Source organism: Leuciscus leuciscus (genome assembly GCF_965113295.1).
Source record: "Leuciscus leuciscus genome assembly, chromosome: 9".
NCBI lineage: Eukaryota > Metazoa > Chordata > Actinopteri > Cypriniformes > Leuciscidae > Leuciscus > Leuciscus leuciscus.
Window position 1 is genome coordinate 34,398,167 of NC_138733.1, and position 21,748 is coordinate 34,419,914.

A 21,748-nucleotide genomic window follows, 5' to 3' on the forward strand; every position below is an offset into this window, starting at 1 on the left:
ATTCATATTGGTCACTGGCTGGGTCAAGCACTGTTTCCTAAATAAAAAACCCATGAAAAAAATCTGGTTTGGTCGACCATGAACAACATTTTTTTGACACTAAGTGCACATTGATATTCTTTGAAACACCTTGGGGTACCATGTAGTAATATAGCATGGTACATTAATATAGCAAGCATTCAGTATTACCATCTGAAACCATCACTGTACCATGGTACCACCAACATATTTTTATGGGAAAGTAAATTGACAATGCAAATTTTTTTATTATTTTTAATAACATTACAAGCAGACAGATTTAAACATTTGTCGATTAAAAAAGACTAATGTTTACAATTAAGAAGTGTTTCAACTGAAGCTACCATTATATGTTAAAGTGCAGTTAAATTGTTCAGTAAAGGCTTCCAGCAGTTTTGGTATGGCCTCTTCAGTCGAGATATCCCGTCCCAGCTCTCGGCTCAGTGAGGTCACACCTTTTCCCACAATCCCACATGGCACAATGTTGTCAAACCAACTCATGTCTGTGTTACAGTTAAGAGCCAAACCATGAGAGGTGATGTATCTTCCACAATGGATCCCTGCAAAACAAGACAATTACCAACAAAATACTTGAACACAATCTTCTCTTGAACTTTATTTGTACAAAATGTACAGTGGGGCCCTGATTTTTTTTTTTTTTTTTTTTTCTCCATTTAAAGCTGGAAATATATTGTTGAAACATTTTATACAAAGAAATGATATGATAAAATAAAATGCACTTTTTTTTTGTAGGTGACCAATCAAATGTAAACAAATTGTGACAATGAAAATGCTTTTGGGAACATTCTATACACTACTGGTGAAAAAGTTTGGGGTCAATTAAGATTTTATTTTTAAAGAAATTAAAACGTTGCTATGAAAGCTTGTTTCCACCACAGAATAAAAATGTAAAAAGGTAAATGCGAATTTTTACCAAAAAAATCTGATTTTTTTTCTCACAATTGCGAGTTTACATCTCACAATTCTGACTTTTCATCTCAAAATTGCAATTGCGTGTTATAAAGTCAGAATTGTGAGATGACCTGTGAGATAAAAAGTTGCAATTATCTTTTAAAATGTTTTATTCTGTGGTGGAAACAAGCTTCCATACTTTGCAAAGATGCATCAAATTGATCAAAAGAGACTGTAAAGACTTTTACATTGTTCCAAACAATGTATTAAAAAAATTCAGTTATTTTAAACATTCTATTCCAAGTATCCTGAAAAAAAAAAAATATATATATATATATATATATATCATGGTTTCCACAAATATTAAGCAGCACAACTTTCAACACTGATAATAATAAGAAATGTTTTTGTGAGATCCAAATAAGTGTATTAGAGTTATTTCTGAAGGATATATTTTTTTTTTTATATATTTCAACATTTATTTATATTTTTATATTATTCCAATCCATTACTATTTTACTGTATTTTTAATCAAATCAATGCAGCCTCAGTTAAACTTCTTTCAAAAACCTAAAAATGATTTTAGCCACCTCAAACTTTTGTATGGTAGTATTATATATATATACACACACAGATGAGCCAAAAAATGTTTAGCACCAGCCTAATATGCCGTTAGTCCTCCCTATGCTGCCGACCCACTGTGGAATAAGTTACTTACCAATTGCACAAATTTTATTGTTGCCCACCCAGACTCCTGTATCTGGAGAAGTGGAGGCGTTGATCCCAAATTTACTGCACATCTTGATCACAGTCCTTTCCAGTTCACACACGTACCATCTCACACTCTTCTTAAAGCAGCCCAGGTTGAGGACGGGATAACACACTAACTGACCAGGTCCATGGAAAGTTATTAGACCTCCTCGGTTGGTACGGAAGAAGTCTGCGCCCAGCTCTTTGAGTCTTCGCTCCTCCTCAGGAGGGTAAGGAGCCTGTCTGATGCCGATGGTGTACACAGGCTCATGTTCACACAGTAATAAAGTGTTTGGGGTGATGCTAGACGAGTCCAGATGTTGCTTTATGTGCAGCTGCTGTATCTTCAAGGCACTACCGTAGGAAATCCTCCCTAAATGCAGCACCTTGACAGCAGCCTTACCGACTGACATTGTGTTTTCAAATGAGCTTTTGAAGCATCAACTACACAGATGGAAAACAAGGTCACAATTAGTTCCATATTTTGCCAAATTTAAGTTCATAAAACAAATATATATATATATATATAATTATTATATAGATTTTTTTTACATTTAATGAATGCTATTTATCAACTATCCATATGTGACCCTAGTTCACAAAACCAGTCACAAGTCGCAAGGGTATATTTGTGGCAGTACAAACAATACATTGTCAGGTCAAAATTATTGATTTTTCTTTTATGTCAAAAATCATAAGGATATTAAAGATCATGTTCCATAAAGATATTTTGTAAATTTCCTACTGTAAATATATAAAACATTTATTTTTGTGCGTGAATGCAGCACAATCGCAAACATAAATTGACAACTTGGTGATTTTCTCAATGTTTTGATGTTTGCGCACCCTCAGATTCCAGATTTTCAATATTTGTATCTTCTCTGCCAAATACTGTCCTATTCTAACAAACCATACATCAATAAAAAGCATATTTATTCAGCTTTCAGATGATGCATACATCTTAATTTCAACAAACTGACCCAAGTGACTGGTTTTGTGGTCCATGATCACATATATTCTTTTTATGACCCGACGAATCAATTAACTGATAATTAATCTGCAATTAACCTGATAGATTTTCGGAGAAATCCATTACTAACTGTAATGTCCTCATTTCACACCAGTTTTAAAAGAGGATGCACCGAATACAAAGATGATAACAGCAAGTTCCAACATAACTTGTATGTTGTTGTAACACAAATATGTTGTACGCTCATAAAGCAAAGATTTCCATCTATGCTTTATGAGCGTGTACAGTAAGAACACAAGTTGTGTCAAAGGACAGTCAATCTTACTGTACGCGCTGCAGTGCTGCCAGTATATCGACTTATTCTACTTCAGCTCCAGAGGGTGAAGAAGGCGGAAGCGGGATGCATTACTGCCATCTACTGGTTTGGTGCGCTACCGACTAAACTAAACTTTACATCAAGAAAACGCAGTTTAAAAAATACTGAAAATTGTTTTGTTTTTTATTAAAAATATAAATATTGTGAAATATTATTACAAATTAAAATAACGGTTTTCTATTTTAATATACTTAAAAATGTAATTTATTTATGTGAGGGAAAGTTGATTTTTTCACATCATTCAGTCACATGACATCATTCTGATATGATGATTTAATCCTCAAGAAACATTTCTGATTATTATCAATGTTGAAAACAGTTGTGCTGCTCAATGTTTTTTTTTGTTGTTGTTTTTTTTGGGGGGGAATCTGTGATACTTTTTTTTTTTTTCAGAATGCATTGATTAATAAAAGGTTAAAGAGAACAGCATTTATTCCAAATAGAAATCTCTTCTAACAATATAGACATCTTTACTATCACTTTTTTTTAATATATATGATTTCAACACATCCTTGCTGAATAAAAGTAGGCCTATTATATGTCTTAAAAAAAAAAAAAAAAAAAAACGAAAAATAAATAAATACTGACCCCAAACTTTTGAATGGTATTGTAAATTGTTACAACATATTTCTATTTGAAATAAATGCTGTTCTTTTCAAACTTTTTATTCATCAAAGAATCCTGAAAAATGTATCACAGGTTATAACAAATATTAAGCCGCACAACCGTTTCCAACATTGATGATAAATTGTCATTAGAATGATTTCTGAAGGATCATGTGACACTGAAGACTGGAGTAATTCAGCTTTGCATCATATTAAAACAGAAAACCATTATTTTAATTTGTACTACTATTTCACAATATTAAATTTTTTTCCAGTATTTTTGATCAAATACATGCAGGCTTGATGAGACTTCTTTCAAACACATTAAAAATAGTTACTATATTACTGTCTTCAAAAGACAACGAGCGCAGCGCTGAAAAGGGGCGGGGCTACATCACTTATATATATATATATATATAAGATTAAGTTAAGTGCCTTTTGAATAGTGTATAAAATAATAATACAAATAAATAAAATAATAAATAAATAAATTAATTGTCGAGAAAAAAAAAAAAAGGTTCCACCGCTGCACGTGACGTCACGAGAGGGCGGGGCTTGTTTTCAAACCCAGACTCAGGCTCATTCCAACGAAGATGGCGGCGGTGGGGTCCGCCAAATCCACTGGACTGGGACAGAGAGGCAAAACCAGGCCTGGCGCTCACGCCGTTCCGCTGTCTCTGGAGGAGGCCCGGTGTCCGGTGTGCTCGGAGATACTCCTGGAGCCGGTGACGATGCCCTGCGGACACTCGGTGTGCCTGCACTGCTTCCAGCGGACGGTGAAGCTGATCAGCCTGTGCTGTCCGCTGTGCCGGCTGCGGGTGTCCAGCTGGGCCCGCACACAGTCCCGGGAGAAGAGCCTGGTCAACGCCGAGCTGTGGGAGCTGGTCCGCCTCAGTCACCCGGAGAGATGCAAGCGGAGGATGGAGCAGAGGGACGGGGAGATCGCGGACGGGGGTTAGTCAGTGTGACTTGAAGAATATTACATAATCATGAGTTTGAAATCATTGTTTACGCTTGGAGAAATCGCCGAATGACATGGCAGACAGTTTTACACCTTATAACCAAATAACTTAATAATAACAAGATATATATTTTTTATTATCGAGTGTTTCTATTATCCAACGCGAAGAATATGAAACGTAAATGATGTTTAACCAGGGAACTGTAATCTGGAAGAAAAACAGCCGTGTTTTGTTGGGGGGCGTTCACACACACACACACACACACACACACTTCACACACAGGACTGTCTGCGCTGTTTTAACGTTTGGTCTGTGTCTACAAATTCATAGTCGCGTCGCGTCTGACGCGTTGCGTTTTTAACTTGAAAAAACACAATTAAAGATGATTTTAGTGGCAAATTTGATCAAACACAAAATATAGGCCTACAGACAGCTCTGGGAAAAGAATAAGACACTACTGCATAATTAGCAGTTTCTCTGAATTTATTATTTATATGTATCTGTTTGAGTACAATTATTATTTTTTGACTTATTCTACAAACTACTGACAATTTTTTATAATTTTTTTTTTATTATTAAAAATGTTGTTATTTAGAGCATTTATTTGCATAATATGACAACTGGTCAAATTAACGAAAAAATATGGCATGTTAATTCAGACCTCGAATAATACACAGAAAACAAGTTTATGACCATCAGAACGTGATCAACTACGTGATTGTATAATTTAGACATTATAAAGTATTTAAACTAATAAAAAAAATTGTTTTATAATAAAAAAAGCATTAAAAAAATGTTTATTCAAATTTAATTTATCGCTATGACTTATGGCCTATGGCTGTTTGTAAAATTGATTGAATGTAAAGCTGAGTGGGAACTTGTCCAGGCATGTGTGTGTCCAGTGGGCGGAGCTAGTGACTGAACTGAGATTCTCTAGAGAGCATCAGTGTTTGTCATGGTTTGCTGTCATTAGTGAGTTTGAGTTTGTGTCAGGAAAAAGGGAAGCCAATTGGCAATATTGTCTTCTTTTTTGTGATTTCTTATATGTTTATGTTTTCATCTCTTAGAAATCTTTCGTGCTCCTGTGCCAATTCATAAGCCTGGAGAAATGCGTCAAGAGTACGAGAAACAAAAGATGAAGGTAAGTTACAGAGAGTCAATTGTTTGCACTCTTCATTGCCATTTTCTTCATTTCTCATTGACATAATTTTTTTGCTAACATTTACAAATAAAAATTATAGTATTACAATGTTCTTGGACATATACCATGCTATTTTTTTTAATTAACCTGTAGTTCCTTATAAATACCTCAGTATTAACATTTGATTAAATTACTATTGTTCCAACACAGTGGAAAAGTTCACAAACATCCCTCATAAGGGATTTAAATGATGGCCTGAACTTATTTGGCATTTGGTAAAATGCAAAGCACTTCTGATTTCTAATAAGCCTGTTTTGCTTGTTCTCCTTATAGCATAAAATACAGTTGCATATATATATATATATATATATAAAGCACAGGGTTATTTTTCAGGGTGGATGCAGTGAAGAAACTGAAGAGAGAAAGAAAAAAATCCATAGAAAAGAAGAGTGTGGGATGCTCAAACATTGTCAATATCCTGTATGTTCAAAACTCTTCTTCGTTGTTTCCTACTTAAAAAACATGCACACATACAGTTAATTCATATACTTCACAATTTGGCATATTTCTATTATTAACTATTTTGCTACTGCTTAATTATATTTGCTCCTCCGTCTCACTCTTTAGTTACTGTGTTTCAGTTCTGTGGCGTGTCAGACTCTGAGAATGAAGAGCCAGTGGGAAAGAGGACCAGACACGTCTCAGCATTTGTACGGAAAACAAAATGCTCCCCTGCTTTCAACAGAGGGTATTGCACTTTACATATTTGAAATGTATTTATGTGCTTAGTATGCATTATTAGTGGTAGAATTATACATTTTTCATTGTGTCTAGAACGGGGGACCTGCAAAACCCTAACATACAAAAATGATTCCTTATTATGACCATTTTCCGCATTTTTTTAAAAACAGTCACCAAAACTATAAAAATAAAACATAGAGGCATACAAATTATGTAGTGGCCAAAAGTGTCAAGCAAAAAATTTGAACTTATATATTGAACTTATATATATATATATATATATATATATATATATATATATATATATATATATATATATATATATATATATATATTATTATAACCTTTATTTTACCAGGAAAGAAGCACATTGAGATTAAGACTCTCTTTTACAAGAGCGTCCTGGCCAAGACTGACAGACACAGCACGTTTGAGTTTAACAAATAACATCCAACAATACATACACATATACACACACAAGTAAATCCAATTAAATTTCAATATCAATACATAACTAGCTAAAGCATCTACAGCCCGATGTTTCATTCTCCAAATCATTTAAAACTACTTTAAAAGTGTCCAACGGAACCAGTTTCCTCAGTTTCAATGTACTTTGCAAACAATTCCAGGCAGAGGGAGCAGTAAATTTAAATGCCTTTTTCCCAAATTCAGTACGTACCACAGTATATACTGTACCTTTGATTATAGCAGAATATCTACAGTTTAGAGGAAAGCTTAAATAGTGTGACTTAATTGTGACGCTTCCCCCAATAACTATCTAATTTTGAGGTGTTATATAGAGATAAACATCTATACCATCATTGTGCTGCATTACAGTTGTCTTCATAGCAGTGCCGTTCAGAGGAGCAGGAGCTGTACGGATTCTGAGGACGGCAGAGGAAAAAGCAGAGTTCACACACATCATGCTGTTCCTGACAAGGTATAATAGTTCAGTTATTGCCTGAATGTGTAATCATCAGTCTAATTTGTTGTTAGATAAAACACCAGTGCTGTTCCAATAAATATATTTGGCTCTCAACTTCACTTCAGAGTGCTGAAAAAATATTTTATTTGAGTAAGAAGACACATTTATCCAAAGCAGTTTCGGTCCATCCCTAATTAAACGCACATGAACAAGCTAATCAAGGTCTTCAGGATTACTAGAAAATTACAAGTAGGCAAGTTTGAAAAAAAGCACAGTGGATTTGAAGAACTCTGTCCTAGAGAAACCTAAGTTTAAAGGCTCAGGTATACTTCATTTTCCGCAGTGGGACGCGGACACAGGAAGTATGCTTTTGGCTTAAGTGCTTGTTTTCTTTGGGGATCGAACCAGTCTTACTGGGCTGAAACCAGAAAACATCTTCTGCAATGCACTTACTTGAGATTTTCATGTAGGTCCATTTGTGCTTTTAGAAATCCAATATATTGCCATTTGGTTTAACAACTGAGTTTTTTCCACACCTTCAAATGAATCTTGTGCGTTCCTAGATCTCAAATCCACAGCTTTTTTTTAGTGTATAGGTGTGTTCACGCCATGTTGGAATTACCATAATTACAAGATTTCGACTTGTAAAAAGAGTTCACGTCTTCGTAGAACTTGTAATTACATCTTGTTAAACTCTTTCTGAGAGCTTGTTCTGACTTGTACCACATGACCGCTCCAGATTCATTTTGCCGTTGATAGTGTTGCTGTAGAAATGCATAATTCTGATTCCGAGTACGTGAAATAGAGGTCTTCGCGGGTCCACTTGGATCCGAAAACCTGAGGTCCGACCCGAGATCCAAGAGGGTTCGGGTCCAAAACTTCGTCGAGTGCCTTGGACATCGGTCGGGTTCGATATTAGTGGTCTCGGGTAATTTAAAATAGATGTGCTTTTTCCGAATGGACGTGAGAAGACTCGAAATTATTTTAAACTATGTTGAGCATTTAACAAATTTTAAATTCTATGACAACGTTATCTCACTTTCTAATTTCTCTCTGGATCCGCTATTCTGTGTGCAATGGATTATACGCACAGTTGCTTCTGCGAATCATTGCTCCACATTTTTGCCTACTCTTTCAACGAGTGTCGTTAGCATGAATTACAATAAACTTTAATCATCTTATGGTCAGATAAATAGCATTACTTCAAAAGTAATAGGACGTAATGAGGTTACAGTGATGAGTGATTGACATTTCAGCACTTCAGCACATACTTGCGCGTTCATGTCAAGTGCATTTTTGAGAAACACACATAGAAAAGTTAAATGTTTGTAACCTCGCACACAGAAATCCATCCTATAGCTATGAGATCCATCAGGAAAAGCCATTCGCTTCATTATGCTGCGTGTTCATGCATGATTTTCTTTTTTGTGTGCACCGTAGATGAGGTAATTAATAGGGCTGTAATCAACCAAAGAAAATCTTGGTCGACTGAAATCCTGAAATTTTAGACAAAAAATCGACAAAAAATTACGTTAGAAAAAAAAAGTTACATTTATTAGCTGCGCACTGTGCGCAGTACTTGGTAGCCTTGTTGATCGCCTAAATGAATTATAAATAAACATAAAAAACAAGTAGGCTATTTGCAGTATATTAAATCATTTTTGACCTAATTATTTTGCACTGAAATGAGTCTGACACACGAGTCTGTCGGCTCTGACAGCGTTGCATTACGTGCACCTGCGCAATATCAGAGCCTGTGATTTCCGAAAATAGTACTGTTTTCAACTAGTGATAACATCACAATAACTTTTGAGGAATATACAACATAATTTTGACAATTGTTTTTGTCATATGTATTATAATAACTGAGACACTATCATTTCAGCCGCTCTGTGCAGCCGCTCTGTGGAGCTCAGCTTCGCGGCTGAGACACGAATAGACTATTAACCTAAAGCTTTTACTCTTAAACACAAAAGGCATTTCCACTTTAATAAAAAATAATATTTATTAAACAAACCAGATAAAGAGCAGAAACGAAATAAAGTGCATAACTGAAAAATAAAGCATATAGGCTCAAAACGAATACAAATGTCTGCCGATGTCTTTGTTGACATGGTAGAAGAGTGACTGACTGACTATGAATCAAACCCTCTCACAATTAAATAAATAATATTCAGCAAACCTTCTAGTAGCCTACTTTCTTCAATCTGTCTCTCTTCTCCAGTGGGTTGGGCTAATCCAAAAGAAGTGAAAGCAAGGGGGAAGTAAAAAAATCGACCAATCAGAATTTTGGTCGAGCCAGACCGATCGACCAATTAATCGACTAATCGACTGGGAGATTACAGCCCTAGTAATTAACGTTGCAGACAACACTAGCAAATCCAAATTCACTGGTCACAATTGAAAGCTGAACTCAAGGGATAACTTGTATCCATCGGGCAGGCAAAAATATAAAATAATTTAAGAAATAAATGTAAGTAATGGAGCAGTGGCCAAATCAGTCAGCAGGACACTGTTTGTGTTCGGGTCCCGTCGGGTTAAAAAAATGCCTTTGGGTTGGGTCGGACTCGGGTCTACTTTTATCGGGTCTGTCTCGGGTCGGGTTTTTCTTAAAAAAAAAAAAAAGATCATTTATGCATGTCGGGTTTGTGTAAAAAGTGATTCGAGTCTGGTATAGATTTTAGGGTCCGAGAAGACCTCTAATGTGAACATCTCCAAGTAGAACGTCCCGGGTTGTCATCTCTTAATTACGGTATTTACAACATGGCGTGAACGCAGCATATAATCACCCAATCTCTGCCCACTAGGCCACAGCACCTATATAGTAGGACAGGGGTGTCCAATCCTGCTCCTGAAGTTTAGCTTCAATTCTAGCTAAACAAACCTGAACCAGCTAATCAATGTCTTCTAAATGACTAGAAACTTCCAGAAGAGTGTTTTAGGGCAGGTAGGAGCTAATCTCTGCCAGACCATGGCCCTTCAGAAGCACAGTTGGACACCCCTGGAGAAGGAAATAGCATATGTTGCAATCAGTGGTAGTCTTGACAAAGGCACATTTTCCAGTGAATCAGTCATTTTTATTGACAGTGATACTACTCTCCCACTTTCCCCGCTCTAGGCAAGCATCACTCATAGTTACAACGCTGGAATCCTTCTCTCCTCGGAGAACAGTCTGTCTTTTTCAGCGCCGGTACTGAGCCTAGATAAGAGACACCACTGGCGGGGCATCCACACCTCTTCCGTTTCTGTTGTTCTTCAAACAAAACCAGAGAGGTCCATTAGCCCCGAGAGCAATGATAGCATATCGGAAGAACTCAACCATTTCAAGCCTATCGTCTGCTCGCCGTGCACGCCACCCAAAAGGTTGCCCGACGGGCGACTTTTGGAGCCTACGATCGTGAAGTCGACCCCTAGGAACTTGACACGCACTCTGCAGAAGTCCACAAGCTACGAGGCCAGCCCCACCATCTTGCAGAAGTGGAAGCAGATTGAAGTTGATCGTCAGAGCATCAAGGTGACCTCAAAAGGTACGGTCACAAGTCCGATCGCAGAGGATCTTAGCCATAAACTGAGTCCCGTAGAAGAATGGGACAGCCGACTCTGCAGCTGTGCTGTAGCCAAGGGCGGCTTGAAGGATCGTCAGTGCATTTGTGAGTCAAGTGCCAAAGGGTCTAAGGATCAGAAGGATAAACTTGTAGTCTGTAATAAACGACGGCTTATATTTGATCAGTGTAACAAAGAGGAAGATACACAGCCAGTTAGCACTCGTGTCAGGTCGACAACTCAAACTATTGCAGATACTTCATCCCCAAAAAGGCGTAGCCGATGTGAAGCACTCTGTGAACCCACAGAAACGTGTGCTCCGATGTTGGATAAACTCGCTGGACATTGTAATCAGGGAACTGTAGACCCTGAGAACTTTATAACCGAGCCTAGCACCAGGAGCTGTGTACTTAACAGACCTACCTCAAGAAGGGGCAAAAAGAGAAGCCACAAAACCAAACACTTGGAAGAGAACTTCCAGGCAAAAATATCCCGGACAGATAGCTGCGATGCCCGCGACAGGCTTGATGATCCTATCGTCCGGCGAATGAATCAGGAAAAGGTGGACAGAGAACTGGCACTGAAGCTACAAAGACAGTTTGACAGAGAATGCCAAAAAGTGGACAGGCACAAAACAAGTCGTAACAAATACGAACTCAGGTCCTGGGCTACGAAAGATGGGATGGTAGGACACAATACACGCAGATCAGGAAGAATCTCCAAAAGAAATGAACACTTGAACTATAGCTGTTAAAGGGACTTACGGTTATAAGTAGTGTTTCATCGTAGTGATTCATAACAGTCGCAAACGTTTTCTTTGCTTAGGCACTAATAGAGGCTTTCTAACATCTGGATGAGTATTTACTTTTTCGACTTGCCATTTAACAGATGTGTTTCATCCAAAGTGTTTCATCCGAGTCCACCTAGAGCAACCTGGGATTAAGTGCCTTTGCTCAAGGGCAATGGTTGCAGGACAAGGTCGGGCTCTCGGCAACTTTCCCATTCATGGGGATTCAAAGCTGCAGTGTTTTGTTTCCAGCTCTGTTACTGTTTAACTGGCTTCTACTACTCAAAAAGAGGAAACTAGATATAGGTATATGTTGTTTGGGGGGACGGAAAATGCATACAGAACTATATATGAGAACTCTTTTTAAAAGGCTTTTCAGTACTTCAAGCCACAGACAATAGTACTCCTTACAATCTCTTTGTGCTCATCACAATCACAATAGCTCCTCAAGAAGTTTGTTTGCATGTTTTAAAGTTATCATAGGACATTTGTTAGAAGGTGAAAGACATTTGAACAGAAGGTGTTTTGTACAAAGGTGTAGCGTAACCCTTTTTCTTTGGAATTTCTTGTTTCCAGTTGCCTGGGAAGTTTTCTCTTGATGTATCAATCTATCAAACAACTCGTACGAATATATATATTTTTTTGTGAATGATTTGGGTGGGAAAGAGTACAATTGTAGCCTTAGGTCAGCAAACTACTCTACACAAGCGCATAGACGCAAATGCTTGGTCAATGGTTTGCAAGAGCGCAGTCTTGTTTGTGCGTAACCTGTTTACTGCATTCTTCAGTACTGGGAAGGAAACAAACCTTAGTACTCAAGACAGCCATAGAGTTGCCTTCAAATGTTTGTGCCATTAATCAGGATGTATTATTTTTAGTTAGCTAGCTATGAACCGCTTTAAGACAAACATCTAAGGATCCTAAAAAAAAGCGTAACACTCTGTTACACATTTGTTCAACTATTTTTGGAGTTTACAATGAAAAACAAAAAGAGCTTATTTAAAGAAGTCATGGACAATTTTATTTATATGGTATCCACAGACAGTGATTGACTGTCTTAAAACTCCCAACAGCAATTCAATCACTTAATGCCCTCTCTAATGGTAGAGCTGCCGAGGTTGGTATCTCCTCATATGAAAATATGTCTGGTTAAGGAGTTTGCATTGTTATATTTACTAAATGAGGAAAATAAGCCTCAAAGTATGTGGTAAGTGGTTCACCAGAGAAAACTGATCAGAGATTACGGTTTATGCTAATGCCTTCTATAGCACCCCTTGTGGCAGTGCTGAGAATGCAACACTTGTTTGTTACACATTTCATCGTTTGAAATCAAACTCGAAAGAAAGACTTTAGAAAGCGCTTGCGTTCACATGTTTGTGTAGAGTGTGTTTCGGGCCTAACTGTGCAAATATTTTTCTTTTTATACCATTAAGTAAAATAGTTTTAAATAGTTTGGGATGTTAAAATGCTAAAAGGCATTGTGTGACAATGTTGACCATTAAGATTTCTAAAGAAATCTGATCGTTTTATTTTGACTTTTATTATTTAAACTAATCCTAGCTTCTTTTTCTTTTTTTTTTCTTTTTTTCTCTAGTGTTTTGACACTCTCCAAACTGTAATCTAAATAAAATATAATAAATCTGATTTAAGAGGATATAAAGTAACTGCATTTGGATACTTCTGCAAAAGCTGTGCATATAACGCCACAATGGAAAAACCATGCATGCTTACTTGATTCGGCAACTGGCAAAACAAATATGTGGTTTGTATTTAAGACATTGGTTTCTGTCATTGTATTTTTTGGGGAGTTTCTACATGTTTCACTTTTAGCTTGATCGTCACTCAACGGCGAGACACCACTCTTAAGGGCTACTTTCATTTCACAACTTTATCTATTAGGCTTTGTTGACTAGAGAGATCTATTTTGTGACTTGTGTCTGCCAAGAAAGCTTTAATCATGTTACTTTTGCTGTAAAAAGACACATTCAGTTGGACCACATCTATATGCACATACATTTACTGTTGCCTACTTTTTACCCTGAACCCATTTTTATTACAGACAGATTATTTCTATCCTGTACACTTCTTTGTAATGTGCCAACATGCCTGATTTCTGCAATCACGCAGTCTTTCCTTTTCGTTTTCCTTTATTTAAGTTCTATACAATACTGTAGGTTGCCAGCTGTACTATTGGAGAAGATAAATAGATTTTTTTATGCATTATGTACTATTTTGAAAATATGACTTGCCTATATTGATATTGATACTGATGCAAAGATGTTATTAGGGATTGTTTCTGACTGGCTTCCGAAGGACTCGGATTGTCTTCCATTGTCGAAAGGTATTGCTGGATTTGAAAGAGCATATGTATGAATTCTGTGGAGATCTAAAGAACACATTATATTTATTTGAACAGTACTTTGTAACAATGTCATCTTTTTAAACATTGCCTTTATACATGATTTTCCGGTTTCTGTCGACAAAACACTAGGAGCAGGAATTAAATAATGTAGCATTTATTCAGAATTTGCAAGCAAGTTTTTTCCTTTTTTCGTTTTTAAAAGTATTTAATCTAAAGATTTAGTTTGTTTCTAAAGGCGTATTAAGCGATTTCAGAGAAATGCTGTTGAAAGTGGATCGACTGAGCGGCAAAACACACTTGTAGCCAATCAGCAGTAAGGGGAGTATACACTTTAGTGCCTGTGTTGCATAACTTGTTTGTTAATTTGGGGGCGGAGCTATCAAGATGGGGTGTGTTTGTTTTTGGTGATTTCAAATATCAACAACATTTTTGAGAAATCGCTTACTGCACCTTTAATCATATATGCATTGTTTCCTAATGACAGAATGTAGTATATTCTTCTGAGGGTGTTCATTATCAACAACAACAAAATCAATTGATACATTTGCCAGTCCTCCCGTATTTTTATTTTATTTTTATTCTTATCCAATTAATAAAAGGAGATAAAAGCTAAATATGAACTAGAGGTATTCACCCTTATTGCATAACATGGTAAACATACCTCTGCAAAAAGCTATCTGCTAATAAAGGTCCTGAATGGGATAGCTCATACAGGTATACATCATCTTTGTGGAAACCCTGAATCGTGTGGGACACATGCTCTGGGGTTCAAGAAGAAAAGCAGAAATAAAAAGGAGGCTTATTTATTTACTGAGATATGTATTTGAAAGGTTGCTGCCTGTAATCATCATATGACTGCAAACGTGTGCAAGTACACGTACAGAAATAAATCATGACGTTCCAAAGTGGGCGGAGCATAGAGAATCGGTGATTTAGGGCGGGAAAATTAGTTAGTTTAGTTTACCTGATCACCTTGTGCGTTGTGATCTCCCTTTCAATAAAGGGCACAGTTATTTATTGTCAAACATGAGAATTCACATTTTTATTTGTACTGTTTTCAGTGCATGGGGATGAACGCCACCGCATCTAGCCACTGTGACCCCGCCTCCTTTGACGTCAGACGTCATCGCAGCTGTTTCCCTGTTTCAGACCCATTTCGATTGGACGATTTTTAAGTGATTTTAGCCAATCACACTCACCCAGGTCAGAACAAATGAACAGGAAGAAAAGATGGCGGCGAGGAACGGAAAGAATGGTCTACTGGAAAAAGTAAGAAACCTTTATTGTATATCGCCTTTTATGAGATTTTATGAGTCTTGAGTGCACAACGTAGTTTATTCTTTTTTACATATTTCATCTTTCGCACTCGTTATTCGGACGTGGATGTTGATGCGACCATGGCGCTCGTTTGCGTGTAACGAGTATAAAACGTAAACTTGTATAAATGAATGCACGCTACGAATGTGTATTTTTTTTATCATGTGTATTGAAAACTGTCGAATGCCGTTTAAATGTCTAGATACAGAAGATTACACAGCATTGCACACAATATTGTGTTATGCTCATCATTTCCTTCGCCTTCAGCGTGTCACTTTATTTCCAGTCAGGAAGGGAACGTTAACGTTAGTATGCTTTCATTTGGTTTCCATTTCGGTCAAAACGGACGAAACAATTTTACTGTGATTTTCTTGTTAATTGTGATCTGAAACCTAGTATTTCAAATTGGTGATTTTCAGACGTTTTGTCAGAAGCTGGTTTACAATATTTTAAATAAAGCAAACTGGATACAAATGCACAAGCTTTACAGTAAAAATTTCCATAGTATAAAAGGCAAAACTGCCTAAATACTAACATACTATCGTTATTCAGGAAATCTATATTATATGCACTATTATGCAAGTTAAATAAAATCAGAAATTCCCCAAATACCTGTAGGCCTTCTTTATATATATATATATATATATATATATATATAAGATGTTTTTGATTATTTACTTTGTCATTTGTTGCTGAAAGACTTATTGTTAATGTGTTACAACAACCAGTCAGTAGTGATGCAGATTTAATTTTCACAAATACACAAAGTTTCTGATGTGGCTGAAAGTGATGACTTTCTGTTCAGTTATGCCAGATGATAATTCAGTAGCTGTGGGCTGATTTAGATCAATAACTTGAGGCTTTATTAAAAGATTCATGCTACACTAGAAGCAACCATATGTTACAGAGTCCAGCCAGTGAAGGCAATGCAATTGAACAATGTAGTCTAATAGATGCATTTTGTAGTTGCATTTCATCACATTCAATTCAAACTACTAACTTTTATACAATATAATCTTATAAAAAACATTTATTTAAGCTGTCAATTCAGTAGCAGCGCAGACATATTCATTTAGCTTAAAAGGTTGTACTATGTTTAGTTTGCATATCTATCTTGCACATATGAAACTATTAAATAATCTATTTGGCTTGACAGTGTGGCTTGCTAAAATCATATTGCATGTGTTTCAGTGGAGGATTGATGAAAAGCCAGTGAAGATTGACAAATGGGATGGTGCAGCTGTGAAGAACTCTCTAGATGATGCAGCTAAGAAGGTCTGTTATATATAATTCATTTCATTTTACATATTACACACATACTGGTCAAAAGCTTGGGAACATTACTTTTTTTTTAATGTTTTTGAAAGAAGTTTCTTATGCTCATCAAGCCTGCATTTATTTTAACAAAAAATATATAGATATTGTGAAATCTTTCTAATATGCTGATTTGGTGCTCAAGAAACAATTATTATTATCTAATTAATACTTTTATTCAGCTAAGATGCATTCATTTGATCGAAAGTGACCATAAATGTAAAAAAAAAAAAAAAATATATGCTGTTCTTTAGAACTTTCTATTCATCAAAAAGTCCTGAAAATATGTATAACGTTTTCTACAAAAAATATGTTAAGCAGCAAAACTGTTTTTAATTTGATAATGGTATCAATAATAACTGAGCAGCAAATCATATCAGAATGATTTCTGAAGGATCTGAATAAATTACATGTAACAGTATATTAACTTTGTTATAAATGATTATTTTAAATAGTATACTATTTATACTATTAAATACTATTTCACAATATTAATACTTTTTACTGTTTTTCAAATCAAATAAATGCAGCCTTGGTGAGCAGAAGAGACTTCTTTCATAAAAAAAAAAAAAAAAATCATAATTGTTCCAAACATTTGACTGGTTATGTGTATGTAAATCTATTTATGTGGTTTCTTGAGTGATTTATTTGCATACTTTGTTTTTATACTGGTTATGTCCATCTTTTTAATCATCTACTCTTCTTTCTTTTTTTCCCCCATAGGTTCTGATTGAAAAATATGGCTACATTGAGAACTTCAACTTAGTGGATGGACGTCTGTTCATTTGCACGATCTCCTGCCTTTTCGCCATTGTAGCTTTAATTTGGGATTACCTCCACCCGTTCCCAGAGTCCAAGCCCGTACTGGCGTGTTGTGTTGTTTCATATCCTTCATTGAGCAAACTCGAAACACAATAGAGACGCAATGATTTGTGCTGGAGGTTTGACAGTGTAAATGAATGTAAATTGGGCACTGCTTCAGTTCTTGTCCTTAACAGATCAACACATACTTCATAATGATGGGGATTTTGACCCTGTACACTTCTTACAAAGAGAGGAACATCTTCCTTGTGGCCTTGCAGAAGGACCCAGCTGGAATGGACCCAGATCACAATTGGCAGCTGTCCTCTAGCCTAAAAAGGTGAGAATTTTTTTTCTTATATTTATTAATGGTGATCAAACAAACCCCTACCATAAAGACCCAGATATACGTTCTTTAAAAGAAGTTTGAAATGCATGACCGGCGATATAGCGACGCGGCCCACAGAGACTTTTAGATTAATATTTAAATATGTTCTGTGTTCTTTCCCAAAATATACACACAACAAAAATGACAGAGGTGAGAAAGCATCTGATCATAGCGATATGGATGTTTCTTCAATTCAGCAGTCAAGTCACGTTTATATAGCACAGATTTACAGTATTAAACATGAAAAATAATTAGATAATTATATTTATATTTTTATAATTATTTTCATTTAGAATTACAAGCTCATGTTTTTACTCGTCTGACCTTGATAAACTAAACAGAAGAAATGAACCGGAGAAGATTTCCACGTCAAAGAGGGCGGGGCCTCAGAGCCACACCCACCTATTATAACATCACCACGGACCAATGATAGTTTAAAGGCGTTTACCTGTCGGAGCTAAATCCAAGAATGAACTGGTGTGACGTAATTTCGACCAAAATCAGGCCAAAACTAAGTTTGTTTGGAGTTTGAAACAGCTTGCCAAACTCCAAACAAACTTAGTTTCGGCCTGATTTTGGTCGAAATTACGTCACACCAGTTCATTCTTGGATTTCGTTTTAAGTATATCGGGGCCTTAACTGCTAAACATCGGTGCAGTACTGAACACCCTAGCAACTAGTGCTGGGTTGAAAAGTAGATTTCTTGAATATCTCAATGTTTCTCTTCATTTTGATAAACCAATATAGATTGTTAAATTCCAAAAAGCAATCTTTTAGTCCAGTGCTTCTCAAACATGTCCTGGGAACCTCCTTCCACTGCACTTTTTCAAGACAGTCTTGCGTTTATCACCAAATTCAAGTCTTGCTTAAGGGTTGAATCAGGTTTGCTTGATGAGGGGGACATACAAAATGTGCAGTGGTTGGGGGTCACCAGGACAGGTTTGAGAAGCACTGTTTTAGGGCTTGTTTACACCTGCCCACTTCATGCGTTTTCTCTGATCGGACTATTTGTGGACTAAATCTAATCGTGAAATTTGTGTTGAAGCTCCACCCTATTAGCAGTGCCATTCCTCAGGAATAAACGTTTGATACTGTGGTTTACTATAGTCAGGCATGAAAACTCCTCACCTTTCGGCGAAATTCACCGTTTTAAAACCAAAATGGGTCACCTACGTGATTTGTGCAGATCCGATGAGAAAATATTTATGGGGTGGGAGGGGGGGTCGTGGCCAGCATTTACCCGCTATATCTCTATAGTTACCATAAACTTAGCAGCTTTAAAAAACCAATCATCATTCCTAATGCCGAAACCTGACAGCCAATCCGAGTCGGAGAAGGGCAGAATTGTTTTCAAAGTCTTTAACACTGCGAGTCTGATGACACACTGCCGAACAAAGAACCGCACGTCGGAAAGCAAGCCTGAGGTAAGTTAGCTTACAATGTTAACTGTCCTGTCAGATACAGACAGCGATGTTGCCAATGTCATTACTTTTAATTTTGACATAGAAGAGGGCGGGATAATATCGCGAGCGGGCGCGGGCGCCGTGAGCGCTGAGCGAGCAGGAACGAGTAGTGAGTTGTCGTCGAAAAAGATGGATAATGCAAAAAAGCTGTCGGGGGCTAAACATAGAAAAAGAAAGAGAGGAAAGGAGATGGCATGTCAATTGATGCGACAGCAGTTAAATAAGTGGATGGTGAAAGGCTACAGGTAGGATTTTGTTTTGTGTGACGTCCAGGCATGTAGGCTAATGCCATCGGGACTACCGGGAGATTCCCAGTGGGCCGACGTGCTTTTTGGGCCGATACATCTCATACTTTTTTGTTTCGTTTTTTGTCTTAACGGCCCATAAAACTCGTACATCGGCGGCCCATTCGTTTTGTTTTGCTTAATTGGCGGCGCTGGGTTAGTGCGTAATTAGTGTGTAATGCATTGGTCAATAAAAAGTCAGCGTTAGTTGTTTTCTTCTGACACCCCATGAAACACGTAGATCAGCGGCCCATTTGGTTCTTTTCTTGATTGACACTGGGCTGGCCCAATCACACCTTTAATGTGAAGTATAGAAATATACTCTTTCAAGTATAGAAATTAGTACAAAACTAATTATGAAAGTTTCCTTTATTTTTCAGTGCATTTGTTTTACAATATATGGCTATTACTATCATGGGATTAATATTATAACTATTATTATGTAGTAGTAATGTAGACAGACACTGTAACTAAAATAAATTTTCTTTGTTTAATTTGCACCAGATTGATGAATTTAACATTTAAAAAGCACTATATATATATATATATATATAAGTTGATTGGATTGGATTTTTTGCTGCCACATCCTTCTCACCTTTTTTACCCCTGACCTGTTTTCATGCCTGTATAGTACTAAATGGCTTGTGTCCATTAGGTTTGATGACCAGTATACGTTAAGAGTGTCCTTCACTGACGGGAAAACCAAGCTGTTCAGGGAGACGGAGTTTACAAAGTCGGTCGGGGTGTTCTTCGACGAGAACGGGACGCTGGTGATGGACCAATTTGAAAAATATGTCTCAAAGCTTCATGACACATTGGCCACAGAGAAGAAGACAAAGTAACGGTTGGTCGAAACTGGCGATGCAGGCCTTCAGCGACCCAGCGCACTCAGTAACGGTGGCTGTAGTGGGACAAAACACAGATGTTATTCAGGCTAGTGTGTGTTATCACAGTTTAGCTCTCAGCTCTAACATTACATAAGGTCAGCAGTGTTTTCTTATTGCTAAAAAATTGTCCAATTTTCTTTTATGTGAGCCATTTTTTGTTTTTTAAATGCAAGTTCAATTTATTACCGGTGTCTCAGTTTAGTGCTCTTTATTAAAAAAAAATTAAAATAAAGCCAGGCATTTCTACCATATGCATAGCTAAGAAAAACAGTGTTCTTCAATATCAATGTATTTAAAGAAAGTTCACATTAAATTATAATTTTTTTTTTTTTTTTGGTAATCAGAAGCTGTTCACATTAGGGTTTAAATATTGGAAGAATACTTATATTTTCATAAAACAAAACGAGTCCCTCCTTCCTTCAGGAGTGTTTTTGGATCAGAGGTGATCTACATTAGTGCTCCCACATTTCACGACGCCTTGTGAAGCGTTGAGTGTCTGAAACAAGCAGATGTTTGTACATCTGAGCACCAGTGTATATATAGAGCCTTATTAAATGTCTGTTTAATCTGCATTTATTTGTCCTATTCTGAATTGTATCTGTTTAGGCTTTAAAGGTCAACGGAAAGCAAAGAAATGACCCATGTCCATCTGTCGTGTTTGTCCCCCTATCGCTTTGATACTTTTGTGTTTGGCCATTTATGCTTGAACCAGGGATAACCGTTTTATGTTCCCTTTTTGTGAGCATCGGATCAGTCTTGACCTGTTTTTCACACTCAGGAGTGAATGGACCTGAATGTCCTGGTTTTCTGTCAACAGCCATTTTCATATAGATTATCTTAATTTATTTGGAAAAGTTTTGAACCGTACATCTGGTTGCTGTTTGTTTCTCCATATTGTGAAATATTAGGCCTGCTGAAATCCACGGGGACTTCTCAACGGTTTTTGTCTAATGATATTCAGCTTTAGCTACCCATATTGTATGTGCCTGTTATTCTCAAACAAAACAAACAAAAAAAATTACAAAATAAAGTAAGGCATTTTTACATTTGTGTTTTGCTGTCATTATTTCAGGAACGTTTGCCAAATTTGTTTGATGCTTTTGTGACTGACCACATTTGCTCATTTTATAATTAGAGTTCATATTCTGATCAAGCGTTTCTGCAAAGGACGATCATTTACATGACAAGAATATTCCAATTAT

The 21,748-nt window shown here is 36.6% G+C and overlaps 3 protein-coding genes across 5 annotated transcripts; 2 read left to right on the forward strand and 1 right to left on the reverse strand.

The window, feature by feature from the left end:
* Nucleotides 1-210: 210 nt before the first annotated feature.
* On the reverse strand, nucleotides 211-3,060 carry lipt2 (lipoyl(octanoyl) transferase 2). Of its 2 annotated transcripts, none has more exons than XM_082180837.1 (3): nucleotides 2,976-3,060; nucleotides 1,649-2,124; nucleotides 211-578 (listed from the first exon to the last, which is right to left on the reverse strand). In XM_082180837.1, exons 2-3 carry the CDS (start codon nucleotides 2,091-2,093, stop codon nucleotides 349-351), a joined length of 675 nt encoding a protein of 224 aa, XP_082036963.1. In that variant the 5' UTR covers nucleotides 2,094-2,124; nucleotides 2,976-3,060; the 3' UTR covers nucleotides 211-348. The 2 variants fall into 2 exon arrangements, with proteins under 2 accessions (XP_082036963.1, XP_082036964.1); XM_082180838.1 differs by lacking the exon at nucleotides 2,976-3,060 and adding an exon at nucleotides 2,749-2,969.
* Nucleotides 3,061-4,144: 1,084 nt separating this feature from the next.
* rnf169 (ring finger protein 169) lies at nucleotides 4,145-14,249 on the forward strand. The gene is made up of 6 exons (XM_082180644.1): nucleotides 4,145-4,585; nucleotides 5,661-5,734; nucleotides 6,128-6,214; nucleotides 6,376-6,482; nucleotides 7,313-7,415; nucleotides 10,519-14,249. The coding sequence occupies exons 1-6, from the start codon at nucleotides 4,225-4,227 to the stop codon at nucleotides 11,695-11,697; spliced, it is 1,911 nt and encodes a 636-aa protein (XP_082036770.1). The 5' UTR covers nucleotides 4,145-4,224; the 3' UTR covers nucleotides 11,698-14,249.
* Nucleotides 14,250-15,214: 965 nt separating this feature from the next.
* Nucleotides 15,215-21,590, forward strand: spcs2 (signal peptidase complex subunit 2). Of its 2 annotated transcripts, none has more exons than XM_082180753.1 (5): nucleotides 15,215-15,361; nucleotides 16,601-16,684; nucleotides 17,447-17,606; nucleotides 17,729-17,864; nucleotides 20,315-21,590. In XM_082180753.1, exons 1-5 carry the CDS (start codon nucleotides 15,323-15,325, stop codon nucleotides 20,499-20,501), a joined length of 606 nt encoding a protein of 201 aa, XP_082036879.1. In that variant the 5' UTR covers nucleotides 15,215-15,322; the 3' UTR covers nucleotides 20,502-21,590. The 2 variants fall into 2 exon arrangements, with proteins under 2 accessions (XP_082036879.1, XP_082036878.1); XM_082180752.1 differs by having other exon boundaries at nucleotides 15,216-15,361; nucleotides 17,447-17,599; nucleotides 17,722-17,864.
* Nucleotides 21,591-21,748: the final 158 nt, after the last annotated feature.